The 19,371-nt window shown below is 40.2% G+C and overlaps 1 protein-coding gene across 1 annotated transcript in view; it reads right to left on the bottom strand.

Moving 5' to 3' along the window:
• Positions 1-17,471: 17,471 nt before the first annotated feature.
• The window catches only part of LOC139413194 (receptor-type tyrosine-protein phosphatase T-like), a 497,128-nt gene continuing 495,228 nt past the window's right edge, over positions 17,472-19,371 (bottom strand). The window contains exon 35 of the mRNA XM_071160294.1: positions 17,472-18,073. Coding sequence (XP_071016395.1) covers positions 18,020-18,073 — 54 coding nt within the window. The 3' untranslated portion in view covers positions 17,472-18,019. The remainder of the gene's footprint in view (positions 18,074-19,371) is intronic.

Genomic DNA, 19,371 nt, shown 5'->3' with positions numbered 1-19,371 from the left:
ATGACAATATTACTCAGAGACTCATGTTTACATCTCAATAAAACAAAACACAGTCTCATGTTCCTCAAGAAACAACAACTTGCCCCTGTTACAGATGTCTATGTATCAGCGGAAAAGCTCAAATAACCAAATTCAACCTAGCTAATTTCCCAAAACATATGCAATTGTTTTTTACTATAGAGGTTGCTTTTCAACATTAATGCCCTAACATTGTTCCACATAATGGAAACAGATTATAATGTTAGACTGCATGAACTTTCCTGCTCAAATTAACTGGTGTTGCTTAAACAATCAAACCAGGAATCAATAACCATCAGAATCCATTATCACTATGTTTTACGATTCAGACATTCAGATCTCCCTTTCTCATAGCCAAATACAGTCCAAATAAACACCACAAATCAATGATGCCCACCTAGCGAATCTGCTGCTAGTTTTTAGCATCTTTCCTGACTACCCTGATGACTTACAGCTACTTTTAAAAATGTATTTGCAAATTTTTATCAACTTCTGAAAAGTGACTCAAAACAATAATGCACGCATTTTCCTTCTAAATGACACAAACAATTTTCTCCGTCACCCCCAGTCACAACATCATTTCCGTGGTGACAAAAGTGCCTTGCGAGTGATGTCATCAACAAGCGCTCAACCTAGACCCAAGCCGCAACGACTTTCAATGAATTGTAAATAATTGTTGGCTGTCTGTAGCAACAGTAGTACGGGTTCGATAAACCCAACCTAATTTACCAGATAATTGAATGTTCATTTCTCTACGTTAAGCTACCTCCAACATCATTTTAGAGAATTTGGCTGTAAGTCCAACCGGCCTCGCAACCGCAGATCCCGTGTATGGCATTGTGTGGGCGAGCGGTTTGCTGATGTCAACGTTTTGAACAGAGTGCCCCATGGTGGTGGTGGGGTTATGGTATTGGCAGGCATAAGCTATGGACAACAAACACAGTAACATTTTATCGATGGCAATTTGAATGTACAGAGCTACCGTGACGAGATCCTGAGGCCCATTGTCATGCCATTTATCCACCCCCATCACCTCATGTTTCAGCATGATAATGCATGGCCCCATGTCACAAGGATCTGTACACAATTTCTGGGAGCTGAAAATGTCCCAGTTCTTTCATGGCCTGCATACTCACCAGATATGTCACCCATTGAGCATGTTTGGGATACTCTGAATCGACGTGTATGACAGCGTTTTCCAGTTCCCACCAATATCCAGCAACTGCGCACAGCCATTGAAGAGGAGCGGGACAACATTCCACAGGCCACAATCAACAGCCTGATAAACTCCATGCGAAGATGATGTGTCGCTCTGCATGAGACAAATTGTGGTCACACCAGATACTGACTGGTTTTCTGGTCGTCACCTCTAACTTTTTTTTTAAGGTACATTCATCCAGTGGTGTACAGATAACTTTCTTAAAATAAATGTTAAGAAAACAAAAGAGATGTAAATTGACTTTAGAAGGCATAAAACCGCACTACCCACTACAAATATCAACAGGGAATCAGTCAATATTTCGACCACAAATACCTGGGAATCAAGATAGAGAAACTGAAATTCAATGACTGTACCATTGCATAGAAAAAGAAACTACAGCAAATTATATTATTTTCTACACAAACTGAACCATTTTAATGCTGATTGCTGTATTTTACAGATATTTTACAAATCGGTCCTCCAGAGTGTACTTCGGACTTGTAAGTTACTGTATTTATTTTCTTAGTCAACCTTGTGTTCTGCTTTGTTCTGTTCTTGAACGTAGCCCTGTCTTTCATTTTTTTGCAAAGCTTCCGTATTGACTAGACCTCAGCTTTTTATTCTACCTAATTATTCAACTTTTTTAAATGTACCCTTTATTTAACTAGGCAAGTCAGTTAACAACACTTTTTTTATTTAGAATGAAGGCCTACCAAAAGGCCTCCTATGGGGACGGGGGCCTGGGATTAAGAATGCAAAATAAATATAGGACAAAACATACATCAAAACAAGAGAGACAACACAACACTACATAAAGAGAGACCTAAGACAACAACATAGCAAGGCAGCAACACAACATAACAACAACATGGTAGCAACACAACATGGTAGCAACACAAAACATGGTACAAACATTATTGATCACAGACCACAGCACAAAGGGCAAAAAGGTAGAGACAACAATACATCACACAAAGCAGCCACAACTATCAGTAAGAGTGTCCATGATTGAATCTTTGAATTTAGAGATTGAGATAAAACTGTCCAGTTTGAGTGTTTGTTGCAGCTCGTTCCAATTGCTAGCTGCAGCGAACTGAAAATAAGAGCGACTCAGGCATGTGTGCACTTTGGGGACCTTTAACAGAATCAACCAGTGGGTCTTGTGACGCGTATACAGAGATGACCGGTTTACAGAGGAGTATAGCGTGCAGTGATGTGTCCTATAAGGAGCATTGTTGGCAAATCTGATAGCCGAATGGTAAAGAACATCTAGCCGCTCGAAAGAACCCTTACCTGCCGATCTATTAATTATGTCTCCATATTCTAGCATTGGTAGCATGGTCATCTGAATCAGGGTTAGTTTGGCAGCTGGGGTGAAAGAGGAATGATTAGGTAGAGGAAACCAAGTCTAGATTTAACCTTAGCCTGTGCTGAGAGAAGGACAGTGCACAGTCTAGCCATACTCCCAAGTACTGGTATGAGGTGACTACCTCAAGCTCTAAACCCTCAGAGGTAGTATTTACACCTGTGGGAGGAGGGGCATTATTCTTACCAAACCACATGACCTTTGTTTTGGAGGTGTTCAGAACATGGTTAAGGGAGTGAAGGGGAGACTCTGGCGGCTCCGGAGTAAAGGGCGGCTCTGGAGTGAAGGGCGGCTCTGGTGGCTCCGGACTTACGGGCGGCTCCGGACTGGCGGCTCCGGACTGACGGGCGGCTATGGCGGCTCCGGACAGACGGGCGGCTCTGGCGGCTCCGGACAGACGGGCGGCTCTGGCGGCTCCGGACAGACGGGCGGCTCTGGCAGCTCCGGACAGACGGGCGGCTCTTGCGGCTCCGGACAGACGGGCGGCTCTGGTGGCTCCGGACAGACGGGCGGCTCTGGCGGCTCCGGCGGCTTGGCGGCTTGGAACAGGCCGCACTGGGCTTTGCTGGCGAACCAGGGACACCTTCCGTAGGGCTGGTGCCGTATAACCCGGGCCGAGGAGACGCACTGGAGACCAGATGCGCTGAGCTGGCTTCATCCCTCCTGGCTCGATGCCCACTCTAGCTCGGCCGATTCGAGGAGATGCAATGTAGCGCACCGGGCTATGCGTGCACATTGGGGACACCGTGAGCTTCACTGCATAACACGGTGCCTGCCTGGTCACTCTCTCGCCACAGTAAGCACGGGTAGTTGGCTCAGGTCTCCTACCTGACTTCGCCAATCTCCCCGTGTGCTCCCTCCCAAAAATTCTCTTAGACTGCTTCTCTTGCACGTTACCTCGAGCCAATTCCTCGTAGTGTCGCCGCTCCGCTCTAGCTGCCTCCAGCTCCTCTTTCAGACGGCGATACTCTCCCGGCTGTGCCCAATATTTACTCCCATGTCCAGGAGTCCATTACATGCTGCTTGGTCCTTTGGTGGTGGGTAGATCTGTAACGGCTGTCGTGGGTTGAAGAAGGGGAGGACCAAGGTGCAGCATGTTACGTGTTCATCTTTTATTATGACTTGAACACAGAATGGAAAAACAACAAAAGAGAATGAACGAAACCGAAACTGTTCTGTCTGGTACAGAATACAAAAACAGAAAACAAAACATAGAATGAAAAACATAGAATGCCCACCCCAACTCACGCCTTGACCAAACCAAAATAGAGACATAAAAAAGGAACTAAGGTCAGGACGTGACAGTGATGCAGTCAATCTCTCCTCTACTTTGAACAAAGTGCTCTGTTCTGCGTTTAGTGAATGATTTGTCCCAAATACAATGCTTTTAATTTTAGAAATATTTAGGACTGCTTATTAATTGCCAACGATGCTAAAGTTGACTGCAGCTAATTAAGTGTTGCAGTGATTCCACACTGTGGTAGTTGAGATATATAATGTTGAGCCATCAGCATAGATAGACACATACTTTACTCAGTGCTTGGTCATTAGTCAAAATATGCAAAAGTAAGGGGCCTAGATAGCCTCCCAGGGGTATGCCGGACTATACCTGAATTATGTTGGAAAGGCTTCCATTAAAGAACATCCTCTGTGTTCTATTAGACAGGTAACACCCAATCCACAATATAGCAGAGGATGTAAAGCCATAACAAATATGTTTTTTAGCAGCAGACTATGATTGATAATGTCTAAACCTGCATTGAAGTCTAACAAAACAGCTCATTTGTGTAATTACCATACGCGTTGAGTGGCCTTCCCTGCAAGCGTGCTGAAAGTCTTTTGCCAATTTGTTTACTGTGGAACAGCATTGTATCTGGTCAAACACAATTCCGAGTTGGATGACTGTTCAAAGCTATTTTTCCCATTCTGAGCTTGTTTTTTCAGAGTTACCAGTAAATAATCTTGAAAATCTATGGAAAGACTTGGAAATGGCTGTATAACAATGATCAAAAAGCTACTTGACAGACCTTGAAGAATTTTAATAAGAATAATGGGCAAATACTGTACAATCCAGGTTTGCAAAGCTCTTATAGATTTACTAATCAAATCAAATCAAATGTTATTGGTCACATACACATGGTTAGGGGATGTTATTGCGAGTGTAGTGAAATGATTGTGCTTCTAGTTCCGATAGTGCAGCAATATCTAACAAGTAATCTAACAATTCCACAACAACTACCTATCACACACAAATCTTAGTGAAGGAATGGAATAAAAATATATACACTATCATTCAAAAATGTGGGATCACTTAGAAATGTCCTTGATTTTGAAAGAAAAACACATTTTATGTCCATTAAAATAACAGCAAATTGATCAGAAATACAGTGTAGACATTGTTAATGTTGTAAATGACTATTGTACCTGGAAACGACTGATTTTATATGGAATATCTACATAGATGTACAGAGGCCCATTATCAGCAACCATCACTCCTGTGTTCCAATGGCAAGTTGTGTTAGGTAATCCAAGTTTACCATTTTAAAAGGCTAATTGATCATTTGAAAACCCCTTTTCAATTATGTTAGCACAGCTGAAAATTGTTGTTCTAATTAAAGAAGCAATAAAACAGGCCTTCTTTAGACTAGTTGAGTATCTGGAGCATCAGCATTTATGGGTTCGATTACAGGCTCAAAATGGCCAGAATCAAATAACTTTCAACTGAAACTCGTCAGTCTATTCTTGCTCTAAGAAATGAATGCTATTCCATGTTAGAAATTGCGAAGAAACTGAAGATCTCGCACAACGCTGTGTACTACTCCCTTCACAGATCAGCGGAAACTGGCTCTGACCAGAACAGAAAGAGGAGTGGGAGGCCCCGGTGCACAACTGAGCAAGAGGACAAGTACATTAGAGTGTCTAGTTTGAGAAACATACCCCTCACAAGTCCTCAACTGGCAGCTTCATTAAATAGTACCCGCAAAACACCAGTCTCAATGTCAACATTTAAGAGGCAACCCTGGGATGCTGGCCTTCTAGGCAGAATTGCATAGAAAAAGCCATATCTCAGACTGGCCAATAAAAATAAAAGTTTAAGATGGTCAAAAGAACACAGACACTGGACAGAGAAACTCGGCCTAGAAGGCCAGCATCCCCGAGTTGCTTCTTCACTGTTGACGTTGAGACTGGTGTTTTGCTATTGAATAATGTGTTGAACACTTATCAAATGAAAATATGTTATTTTTATTTTCCATTTATAAAAAATAATAATAATAATTCTTACAATTTAACATTACAGAGTATTATTTGTAGATTGTTGACAAAAAATGACAAATAAATAAATGTTAATCCCACCTTGTAACACAACAAAATCTGGAAAAAGTCAAGGGGGTGAATACTTTCTGAAGGCACTGTATGTATAATAAATAATAGCTAGGCAGCTGAAAAGCTTTAACCGTCCATTCTCTATAGTTTGTAAGACAGACCAGATTGAAACAAAATAACTTTTGCCATTGAGAGACTGAGTAATGAAATTGAACCTGGCTAGCTAGCAGTAAGCTTTTTAACCCCCCAAAAATATTTTAAACTTCACAATTCACACTTTTAGTGATCACAGGTTGGTAAAAATGTACGCATGAGAAATTAACAAAAACCTCAGGCGGTTCATTAGCTCTTGAGACTGAGAAGAGAATATACAATGGGTAGGCTATGCTTATTTATTACCCCTCCCTCATTAGATTCAAGGTACAACTGGAGAGTTCTTACAACTTCTTAGAAATGTTATCCTAAGGTTGCCTTGTGAAAATGGTAAAGTCTAACATAAGTTTGGATATACCATGGGCCACAAACAAAAGACAATATAAAGCTACAATATGTTTAAGGCATAGTCCAGTTACACATCAAGGTTTCGACCGGATAGAAAGTATTCACACCCCTTGACTTATTCCACATTTTGTTGTGTTACAGCCTGAGTTCAAAATTGATTAAATTGATTTAGAAATTGATCATGACAAAGTGAAAACATGTTTTTAGAAATCTTTGCAAATTTATTGAAAATGAAATGCATGTTTTGACTCAGGGGTGTGAATACTTATGTAAATGAGATATTTCTGCATTTAATTTTCAATAAATTTGCAAACATTTCTAAAAACATGTTTTCACTTTGTCATTATGGGGTATTCTGTGTAGATGGGTGAGAAAGAAAATGTACAGGCTTCCTTATTTTCACTCTGTCATTTAGGTTTGTATTGTGAAGTTACTACAATGTTTTAGATCTATCCTCAGTTTTCTCCTATCACAGATATTAAACTCTGTAGCTGTTTTAAATACTTATTGTGTAATGCTCATCTGAAGAAGAGGACCAAAGCGCAGCGTGGTACGTGTTCAGGATAATTTATTCAAACTGAACACTGAGACAAAATAACAAAGTGGAACAAAACAAAACAGTTCTGTCTGGTGCAGACACAAAACAGAAAACAACTACCCACAAACCCAGGTGGGAAAAAGGCTACCTAAATATGATTCTCAATCAGAGACAACGATAGACAGCTGCCTCTGATTGAGAACCACACCCGGCCAAACACAAAGAAATAAAAAAACATAGAAATAAAGAAACTAGAATGCCCACCCTAGTCACACCCTGGCCTAACCAAAATAGAGAAAAAATGCCTCTCTATGGCCAGGGCGTGACATATTGACTCAAGACATTTCAGCTTTTAATTTTGAAATAATTTGTAAAAATGTCTAAAAACATAATTCCACTTTGACATTATGGGGTATTGTGTGTAGGCCAGTGACACAAAATCTCAATTTAAACCATTTAAAATTCCACCTGTAACAACAAAATGTGGGAAAAGTCCAGCGGTATGAATACTTTCTGAAGGCACTGTAAATGACATCCAAGTAATTATGGGTGTGCATTCACTTCTCCAATTGGTGCAAACCAGGAAGCGTTAGGGCAATGATCAGACTTGTCAAATGAGCGTAAACTTCCTTTTGACCCACTCTTCGTGGAATTATACTGCTCTCTCCACTTCACATAAAACCGCAGGTTTGAGATGGTGGATTATTAATGGGACAGCACTGTTTAAAATTCTAATGGAGTCAAGCCCTTGATTTCAGCAGGAATTAATTATCTCCCATGAAGCTCCTTTCAGCCAACCTGTCATAATTCAGGCGGCATTCCAAATGACAGCCTATTCCTTATATAGTGCACTACTTTTGACCAAGGCTGATAGTGTGCCATTAGGGACACAGACTCAGCATTGGTTTATCAAGGGCTCACTGACAGGGGGCAAGCAATTTATTCAACAACAAACTCCCCTTTTCCTCTCTCATATTCAACTTCTGTAATCATTTGATGAAACACAAAAAGTAAAGAATTACACAAGTCTCCAAAATGGAGTCACTTGGAGCGATCATTAGCTTTATTGTGACAATTTAGCAAGCATGTCCTTTCACTCCAAGTGCCAGATAGTTACAGTGAGACATCCAGAGGATATTGTATCATTCAATTGAATACTCTAGTTAGGTAGACATTTGGAGCGGTAGAGTTGTTTACAATGCTCACATGTTCCCCTACCTGGTATCAAGCACCCACTGCAAGATCATAATGTAATGTTCTTCCCAGTGCCGGCCAGTAGGGGCTCTCAACTTACTGTTGAGAGTTACAATAATTGAATACACAAGGTGCAACTTCTAAATTTGGTAGTGTGGGGCGGCAGGGTAGCCTAGTGGTTAGAGCGTTGGACTAGTAACCGGAAGGTTGCGAGTTCAAACCCCCGAGCTGACAAGGTACAAATCTGTCGTTCTGCCCCTGAACAGGCAGTTAACCCACTGTTCCCAGGCCGTCATTGAAAATAAGAATTTGTTCTTAACTGACTTGCCTGGTTAAATAAAGGTAAAATAAAAAAAATAAAAAGTGTATCAGCAGATTTCCTCTTTTTATGTCAGTCACTGACAGTCACTCAATTAGCCTGCGCTGAACTGATTGAAGGTCTACTTTGAAGGTCTAATGCGTGACAATGACGACAAGAACAGTCGCTCACCGATTTGACAGCTCCAACACAGCTACACCTCTGACATAGCCTAAACAAAAACAATGAAGTTGTCGGAAATTGCAGGTTAGTGCTGAAACTAATTGAAATTAGGCCTTAGGGTTAGATTATTTCAGATGCGTGCTAGCTGTCAAATCCACAAGCGGCTACTTGTGTCAGCTTATCTCGGACACTGCCATCGGAGGCAAACAAATCCTCCCAACTTTATAACTCAACAAATCCCATGCAGAAGTTCATGCAGCCCCGTTAGAAGTTCAAACACTGCGTGATATTCTTTTCTCTACATCTCATTTAGACTGATAAGCTATAAATCCCTTCATCCAAATTAACATAAAAACATGTCTTACACTTTCTATCGCCGTTTAGAACTTCTAACACTGTAGGGATAATAAGGAAAGGAATGGTTTTCACACAAGATCAGCCACTCACATATGTGACTCGTTTCAGGAAAATAGGTGTGTCTCTACTTCACATGAGAGGCATTTGAACGTAAACTTACATTTTTGGGGGGCAGAAATGCCTTTTGGAACATGTAAACTTTCAGGTGCCTTAATAACCCACTTTCATGCCACCTGTAAATATGAATATAATTTTTCAATTACGAACCTAGTTGGTATAGCCACGGAAAAGACAGATTGGCTGAGATAATGGTTGGACTGGACATGTCCAGAGATGAGTTTGGATTGGTCTGCTATGTAGCACGCTTCTGTCTATAACATGAGGTGGTTAGTATGTATAGGCAATAACCTTCTAAAGTGGCTTTTAACAGAGATATCACATACTAGAACTGCCAAAGTGTTGCTCTCCAAATTCTGGAGGATCAAGTTTTGAAATCAGTGGAATTAGAGTATGATAGCTAAGGAGATCTGGTGTCTGAAGTCTGGTGTTTGATTGAAAATTGAGAAAAGAAAACACACAGAAGGCTGTTGTATAAAACACTTAGCTTGAAGATGTAATCCGGAGACAAGGACAACCATGGCATCAGTGACAGAGAGGGAGAAGCATCTATCCATGTATACGACGGGTAAGATAGTCTAGCTAGCAACATTTTCAGATATTACACATTTCTATTTTATCAGAAAGTAATTTTAATTTCAAGTTTAAGCGTACTATTAACTAGCTAACATTAGCTGGCTGGCTCGCTAGCTAACCTTACGTGTAGTAATATTATTCGTATCTCAGAGCCATTTGCATTGCTAGTTATAGCCTAATGTTAGCTAGCTAGCTAACATTGAACCTGGTTGGTTAGTTACCTGCAGATTCATGCAGGGTAGTAACGCTATGAGTTGGGATTATGGTTCATTGTTTAGGTAGCTAGCTAGCTACATGTCTAAAAAAAGTAACCATTTCAATAGAATGTTCATGATGTCACTGCGACAACTGTCGATAGACGTAGCTGGTAAAATCACTCTGGCTATCTACTCCGATTTCAGAGCAACGAATTTACGAACCCTCAACCCCCGTTGAATATGGCCGGTGTCAGTAAACATTAACAAAAAAGTGTCATTAAATTGTTACCAGCAGCACAGTTACAGTGACCAACACTCTGGATAACATAAAAATAGCCTAACCAGCTCTGCTAGGGGGAGTAAAATGATCAGAGTGAGCTGTTCTCTCATTTGTGTCTGGAAGTAGCTAGCAAGTGAACCTGTTACCTTGGGTGCTTGACTGCTGTTGTTAGGTCAGAATGCTCAGATCAACTGTGCGCTCTGAATGTTCTGAGAGCAAAACGCTCTGAATTAAGGAACAGACAATCTGACAACGCTCTGAGTTTCTGAATGCCCAGAGCGCACTCTGCCACTGAATATTGAATGTACAACACACCCGTGGTATTAACCCGCCTTTAGTCTTCAAATCTTTGGTTGTTTAGTACATGGCCTCACGTGAATCCTTAAAGAGATGGGTGGGTCTAAAGCTTAAGAGGGTGTGAATGATGCTGAATGAGTGTATACCACCGGTCAAAAGTTTTAGAACACCTACTAATTCAAGGGTTTTTCTTTATTTTTACTATTTTCAACATTGTAGAATAATAGTGAAGACATCAAATCTATGAAATAACACATATGGAATCATGTAGTAACCAAAAAAGTGTTAAACAAACCTAAACATAGTTGAGATTTGAGATTCTTCAATGTAGCCACCCTTTGCCTTGATGACAGCTTTGCACACTCTTGGCATTCTCTCAACCAGCAACACCTGGAATGCATTTCAATAAACAGGTGTGCCATCTTAAAAGTTAATTTGTGGAATTTCTTTCCTTCTTAATGAGTTTCAGCCAATCAGTAGTGTTGTGACAAAGTAAGGGGTGGTATACATGAAGACATGAAGGTCAGTCAATACGGAAAGTTTCAAGAACTTTGAAAGTTTCTTCAAGTGCAGTTGGATAAACCAACAAGCGCTATGATGAAACTAGCTCTCATGAGGACTGTCACAGAAGACTCAGAGTTACCTCTGCTGCAGAGGACAAGTTCATTAGGGTTACCAGCCTCAGAAGTTGCAGCCCAAATAAATGCTTCAGAGTTCAAGTAACAGACATCTCAACCTCAACCGTTCAGAGGAGACTGGGTGAATCAGGCCTTCATGGTAGAATTGCTGCAAAGAAACCACTACTAAAGGACACCAATAAGAAAAAGATAATTGCTTGGTCCAAGAAAAATGAGCAATGGATATTAGACCAGTGGAAATTTGTCCTTTGGTCTGGAGTCCAAATTGGAGATTTTTGGTTCCAACCGCCATGTCTTTGTGCGACGCGGTGTGGGTGAACGGATGATCTCCGCATGTGTATTTCCCACCTTAAAGCATGGAGGAGGAGGTGCTTTGCTGGTGACACTGTCTGTGATTTATTTAGAATTCAAGGGACACTTAACCAGCCTGGCTACCACAGCATTCTGCAGCAATGCACCATCCCATCTAGTTTGGGCTTTAGTCCCATTTCCTAAAAGATTTCACACACACCAAAATATAGAGATTTGTAAAACTTGGCGCACACCCGTTATAAATCAGACCTGTCGTAAAACAGTGTGCGTGTGAACGAGCATGATAACTCTGCCTGAAAATGTTTTATTTTGCAATGACATTTGCTGTATCTGAAAAAAAGGTGTGGACCTGTAAACAGATCGCTTGAATGCCATAATATTTTCCATTTACTTTTTTGAAAAACTAAATATGCTGCACTGAATACTGAAATATTGTCAAATTCGATTTTTTTGAACTACAGTAGCCCTATTTATAGTGGTTGCCTATACACTTCAATGCAAAACATGAACTGTCTGTTCTACTGTATGTTATAAACCACACACCCTGTCATCTGCATCGAGAAAAAAAAATTAAGTGAGAGGTGTGCACGGTAATTTGTTGTATGGCTACTTCGGGAATCTCCACTCTCCATGGCCAGAAATGGTGAGGAATATATTCTGCAATGGTTATGATATACACTGAGTATACAAAACATTAAAAACACCTACTCTTTCCATGACATGACTGATCAGGTTAATCTAGATGAAAGCTATGATCCCTTATTAATGTAATCAGTGTAGATGAAGGGGAGGAGACATGTTAAAGAAGGATTTTTAAGTCTTGAGACAATTTAGACATGGATTGTGTGCCATTCAGAGGGTGAAAGATTTAAGTGCCTTTAGACGAGGTACGGTAATAGATGCCAGGCGCATCGTTTTTTTTCAAGAACTGCTACGCTGCTGGGTTTTTCACGCTCAGCAGTTTTCCGTGTGTACAGCAGCTTGGGAAAGTATTCACCTGCCTTGGCATTTTTCCTATTTTGTTATCCCACAACCTGTAATTAAAATAGATTTTGGGGGGGTTTATATAATTTGAATAACACAACATGCCTACCACTTTGCAGATGTGAAACAAATAGGACAAAAAAAAAAGAAAAGTTGAGCATGCACTACAAACAATAGTTTGTAGAGACACCTTTTGCAGCAATTACAGCTGCAAGTCTCTTGGGGTATGTCTCTATCAGCTTGGAACATCTAGCCACAGGTATTTTTGCCCATTCTTCAAGGCAAAACTGCTCCAGCTCCTTCAAGTTGGATGAGTTCCGTTTGTGTACAGCAATCTTTAAGTTATACCACAGATTCTCAATTGGATTGAGGTCTGGGCTTTGACTAGGCCATTCCAAGACATTTAAATGTTTCCCCTTAAACCACTTGAGTGTTGCTTTAGCAGTATGCTTAGGGTCATTGTCCTGCTGGAAGGTGAACCTCCGTCCCAGTCTCAAATCTTTGGAAGAGTGAAACAGGTTTCCCTCAAGAATATCTCTGTATTTAGCACCATCCATCATTCCTTCAATTCTGACCAGTTTCCCAGTCCCTGCCAAAGAAAAACATCCCCACAACATGATGCTGCCACCACCGTGCTTCACTGTGGGGATGGTGTTCTCGGGGTGATAAGAGGTGTTGGGTTTGCGCCAGACATAGCTTTGTCCTTGATGGCCAAAAAGCTCAATTTTAGTCTCATCTGACCAAGGTACCTTCTTCCATATGTTTGGGGAGTCTCCCACATGCCTTTTGGCAAACACCAAAAATATTTGCTTATTTCTTTATCGCCACTCTTCTGTAAAGCCCAGCTCTGTGGAGTGTACGGCTTGAAGTGGTCCTGTGGACAGATACTCCAATCTCTGCTGTGGAGCTTTGCAGCTTCTTCATGGTTGTCTTTGGTCTCTTTGTTGCCTCTCTGATTAATTCCCTCCTTGCCTGGTCCGTGAGTTTTGGTGGGTGGCCCTCTCTTGGAAGGTTTGTTGAGGTGCCATATTCTTTCCATTTTTTAATAATGGACTTAATGGTGCTCTGTGGGATGTTCAAAGTTTCTGATATTTTTTTTTATAACCCATCCCTAATCTGTACTTCTCCACAACTTTGTACCTGACCTGTTTGGAGAGCTCCTTGGTCTTGCTGCTTGCTTGGTAGTGCCCCTTGCTTAGTGGCGTTGCAGACTCTAGGGTCTTTCAGAACATGTGTATATTTTTTTAATTTTACCTTTATTTAACTAGGCATGTCAGTTAAGAGCAAATTCTTATTTTCAATGATGGCCTTGAACTGGTGGGTTAACTGCCTTGTTCAGGGGCAGAATGACAGAATGTTTACCTTGCCACATCGTTGATTCGATCTTGTAACCTTTCGGTTACCAGTTCAACGCTCTAACCACTAGGCTACCTGCCGCCCCATATATACTGAGATCATGTGACAGATTATGTGACACTTAGATTGCACACAGGTGGACTTTCTTTAAGTAATTATGTGACTTCTGAAGGTATTTGGTTGCACCAGATCTTATTTAGGCTCTTCATAGCAAATGGGTTGAATACATATGCACGCACCACTTTTCCGTTTTCTATTTTTTAGAATTTTTTGAAACAAGTTACTTTTTTAATTTCACTTCACCAATTTGGACTATTTTGTGTATGTCCATTGCATGAAATCCAAATAAAAATCTATTTACATTACAGGTTGTACTGCAACAAAATAGGAGTAACAGCAAGGGGGGTGAATACTTTTGCAAGGCACTGTATCAAGAATGGTCAACCAACCAAAGGACGTCCAGCCAACTTGACACAACTGTGGGAAGCATTGGGATGAACATGGGGCAGCATCCCTGTGGAATGCTTTCGACACCTTGTAGAGTCCAAATAAATGACAGATCGGATGAATGGTAGCCTATCCTAAATGCTGTAGGCCTATGGGCTATTTCGCGAGTCTTTAATGATCATGGAAATAAAAAAAGCTTAGAGGGAAATATTTGTTGATTTCTAGTTATTATAGAATAAAATATATATAGATTTTTGCTCTTCTCACTGAAGGCCAATTATTGCAAATTGTTATATCTTGATATTTAGCTAGGCCTACCTGTTATTTTGTTATAAATAAGAGTGTCATCATATATTCCCCATTTGCACAAGGCTACTTTCTAGACTACTTTTGCCTTCTTGCAATGCAAGACTTCAACCACTAAAAACTGTGCGCACGCGTGGTCTAAAGTTTGCGGGAGGATAAGCACATTCTCACGTCAAGTTCATATTTTCTAAATGTCAACATTTGCTGAAAACTGGCGCACACGCATGTTGTGGCATATTTTGTGCGTACGCAACATTTATAACGTGAAATAGATGGGACAAGAATTCATTAGTTCATGTGCATGTGTATGACTACTGTGTAACACTCTGTCCACACACATATGACGGGAGCTAAAATGACAAGCAGAGAGGCTCTCTTAGGACTCAGTTAGCCGTGATTGATAAGGATAATGCCAAGGTGCATCTCTGTCATTGATGCATATGCAAATGTGCTCATACATATGAATGTGGAGTCTGGGAATAAATAGTTAAAATGGGAGGAGGTTCGGATCTTGATTCATCAGTATTTTGTTTGATCATTCCTGAGATTGACCTTTCAGCTTCACAATCCTACTGTAATGTAGGCTTGATATTTACTGTAGATAAAATCAATAGTTGTAAATTGGTTGATAAAATGTGTTGAAAAAATAATATTAAAATAATTTGTTCAACATTTTGGTCCCTTTATTTGATGCAACCACATTTTTAAACAACAAAACAACCATGGCAATTTCATCACCAGATCTAAATATCACTTTGCTAGACAACATTTTTTAAAACAAATTCAAGAGAAAAAAATGAGGAAAACGAAATATAATATAGACAGTGGAAATATGAAAAGCAAAACAAACAACATTGACATTGACCTCTCTTCATTAAAATTCCAATACTGTTTCTCTGTGTTCCCGTCACCAAATGGCTGCATGTTAATAATACAACTATGCTGTGTGTTGACACAATACTTATTCTACACCTCATACTGTAAGTGACTGTCCATGTTCAGCAAAACATTCTTCTGACAAAGCCCTGTACAATACTGTGCTAAAACTGTTCAATGGGCATAAAACCCGTGCAAAAATCCCAGGCCGGGATTCAATCCAAAACTCTCTATAGCAAGCTTGACATTTAAAGGTAGTTTCCAATTGAGCCATCTGCAGCATTTGCCTTGAATACGATTTCTGCAAATGCTGCAAACACTGCCTTCAAAAGCAGCATTGTCGACTGGAGCTCTCTACTTGAATCCTGCCCTCAGTCAAGAGTTGGATTCACAATCTCAGATGGATTCTGTTTCCATGTCTAGTGAGAATGAAGACAATCCGAAGTTCTCCAAACAGTATGCATGAGATGCATGGGCGGAGAGTAATGGCAGGACACGGTTACGGGGTCCATATTAGGACAGCCTCACAATAAGCCAAACTGCTCTTATAAAGTAGAATATGAGCGCAGAATGGACAGGGATGAAAAACAAAGTCTCCTTATCCAAATCCTGAGACTGGGAAACAGTAGGGTGGGGGCTACTACAGTGCGTGACAAGTTTGAGGTGCACATTAATAGAATGTTATCCCACTCTATCCCTAGGCTGATATGTTTCTACAAAATTCCGTTAAAATTGTATATATTTAAAGACGTGAGTATGGCACTATCGACCAAATTAGGGGAGACTGGGGCAATTGTAAAAATGTTTGCATTTTACTCTTTTGCTCAGAGACCACTCGAACTAGGCCAATCATTTTTTTTATATAGGAAACTTACATCTGTGTCCTAATCATTCATACCATGTATATGTCTGTACATAATGACCGTCAGATCACAATATTGATTGTAATACAAAAAGGTCCGGACATTACATGGGGTCAAATGTAACACCTAAAAAATAAACAAAATAAATTCACTTAACTTAAAAAACATAAATGTTTATGAATTATCATATTATCATAGACGTAAATAATGATTTTTCAATAAATATGAATATTGTTTTGTATGTAAACAATAATTACAGTAACACCCGTTTGTGCACGGCCATTTGGTTCCTCAAAATATCTGAACAATATGATGGTTTCCAGATTATATCTGCTTATAATTTCTGTGGCACTCTGCAGGACACCACAGCTATTTAAAGTTATTTGTATAATTCATGTATAATTCATACAATCTTAAAGTTAAAATCACTCGTTTCATAATTTGGCTGCTTGGCTCAGGGTCATTTTAACACTGAATTACAATTGGCAATTGCCCCCAACCCAGCAGCCATGACAAAACGTCATGTGCCTAGGAAGAGACAACAATAGTGACATGTCATTCATGTCAATGTTTAGTCCACATATAGTGATGAAAATTATGGTAGTTTGAATTATTGGACACTAATGCTAATGCAGTATAATAAAAATTCAACCGGTGGAAAAAACTACTTTTTCATCCCTGAAAAACAAACATTTGCCCATTAAAAGTGAATATAGTGAGATATCTGGCTGTAACTTTTCAAGCAGACATAACCTAAATGTACTGTGTGTGTTTCATCACTCCAGCTTGTTTCTGTTTGGAGAAATGCAACGTGTTACAATTGCTCCCTGTTACGATTGCCCCTAGTCTCCCCTACATGACACCATTTTAAAATGGGATTGAAGGTAAAGCAGTGCAAAATACAGTGGAAATGCCAAAACACATGAATGTAAAATGAGTTTTGATGAATACTGTGTAGAGCCAGCATAGAATGCTCAAGTGTTGACTGACTCTTCTCTCATTTTCAATGCAGCAAACCAGGGCCCGGATTCCCAAACACATCTTAGCCTTAAGATGCTTTTGAAAACCGGGCCCAGAATAATTCATGATTGTCTGCACAGCACAAGAGCCATGGGACAAGAAGATGAGAACATGCCACAATACCAAAAGAAAAATGTCACTTTGCGAATGTGAGAAAACCAGCGTGTGCACATGGATGTAAAGGAGTTGCAGGAACCACAAAATCCAAAGAATTACAAAAAATATCTGCCATTTTGTGTCTGTTAAAACAGGGGGGAAATATATAATTCAGTCGTTATTAATATTCTTTAAAAAGAGGTGCAAAGCCAGGTAGAGTTCAAATCTTCGCATCTTGCATTTGTCTTCGTCTGTATTGGTTCTGTTTGTTAATATGATTGTGTTGTTTTTGTGTGTGTGTTTTTTTATCCCCATCAGCTGAAGCCATGTCAGTTTATTTTCTTGGTTTATATTTTTACACTGAGGGAATAAAATTCAAGGCATATATCTAAAAAGGAAATTACTGTACAAGATCACATCACAGTCCAAGATGGACATTGAAGAAAGAGAAGGAAAGCTGTGTTTAAAGGTTTTCATTCCATTTTTTCTTTATACAAGCGAAAGGGGTCCCAGTCTTGCAAAAGCGCACACATAACCCCAGTGTGGAGGGTGTTTTTTTCTTCATTATAGAGTTTCACATGTGTGTGGTCACACACACATCCACTGCCTCATATGGGTTGGTGTCTGCAGTGTCAGCACTGTGTCCCACAGACACGAGAGGCAGCGTTGCTCTCTCAGAATGAGCTAAGGGCCTCCAGAGCAACTTCATAGCAGAACTTGTACTGTTCCTAGAAAAGGGAAATAAAGACAGAGCACTAGTCAGTCATTGGCATGATTGTCATATTACCAATCTGTCAGAAATTTGACTCATTTTTTATAATTATTAAAAAGGAAACACAGAGATTTGATATTTATGGATGCAAACTAGTCGTTCGTTCTTTATGTTCCGTTGCCATGCCCAGTGGCAACGTTCTTATCCCTTGCTTGCTGCTAGCTAACCAACTAGCAATGGCTACATAGTCTGCAGCCAGAATAACACCAACGTTTATTCCGTTGCATTTGTTTAAGCTATTCATCCTGCTTATACCACTGTTGCCAAAGAAAACAATGCAAAGCAAACATTTACCGATATAAATATATACAGTGCATTCAGAAAGTTTTCAGACCACTTCCCTTTATCCTAATTATGTTACGGCCTTATTCTACAATTGATTAAATCAAAGATTTTCCTCAATCTACACACAATACCCAATAATGACAAAGCGAAAACAGGTTTTTAGATTTTTTTCCAAATATATTACAAATAAAAAACAGAAACACCTTATTTACTTAAGCATTCAGACCCTTTGCTATGAGACTCAAAATTGAGTTCAAGTGCATCCTTTTCCCATCGATCATCCTTCACCAACCTGATTGGAGTCCACCTGTGATAAATTCAATTGATTGGACATGATTTGGAAAGGCACAAATCTGTCTATAAAAGGTCCTAAAGCTGACAATGCATATCAGAGCAAAATCCAAGCCATGGGGTTTATAGGAATTGTGCGTAGACAGGATTGTGTCGAGGCACAGATCTGGGGAAGGGTACCAAAAAATGTCTGCAGCATTGAAGGTCCCCAAGAACACAGTGGCCTCCATCATTCTTAAATGGAATAAGTTTTGAACCACCAAGACTCTTCCTACAGCTGACCACACTTCCTACAGCTGGCCACAAAACTGAGCAATCGGGGGAGAATGGCCTTGGTCAGGGAGATGAACAAGAACCCAATGGTCACTCTGACAGAGCTCCAGAGATCCTCTGTGGAGATGGGAGAACATTACAGAAAGACAACCATCTCTGAAGCACTCCACCAATCAGGCCTTTATGGTAAAGACGGAAGCACAGTGAAAGGCACATGACAGCCCGCTTGGAGATTGTCAAATGGCACCTAAAGACTCTCAGACCATGAGAAACAAAATTCTCTAGTCTGATTAAACCAAGATTCAACTCTTTGGCCTGAAAGCCAAGCGTCACGTTTGGAGGAAACCTGGCACCATTCCTAAGGTGAAGCATGGTGGTGGCAGCATCATGCTGTGGGGAGGTTTT

Source organism: Oncorhynchus clarkii, chromosome 7, assembly GCF_045791955.1.
Source record: "Oncorhynchus clarkii lewisi isolate Uvic-CL-2024 chromosome 7, UVic_Ocla_1.0, whole genome shotgun sequence".
In the NCBI taxonomy this organism is placed as follows: domain Eukaryota; kingdom Metazoa; phylum Chordata; class Actinopteri; order Salmoniformes; family Salmonidae; genus Oncorhynchus; species Oncorhynchus clarkii.
Note: the sequence above shows the minus strand (reverse complement) of the source record. Positions and strands in the feature narration are given on the sequence as shown.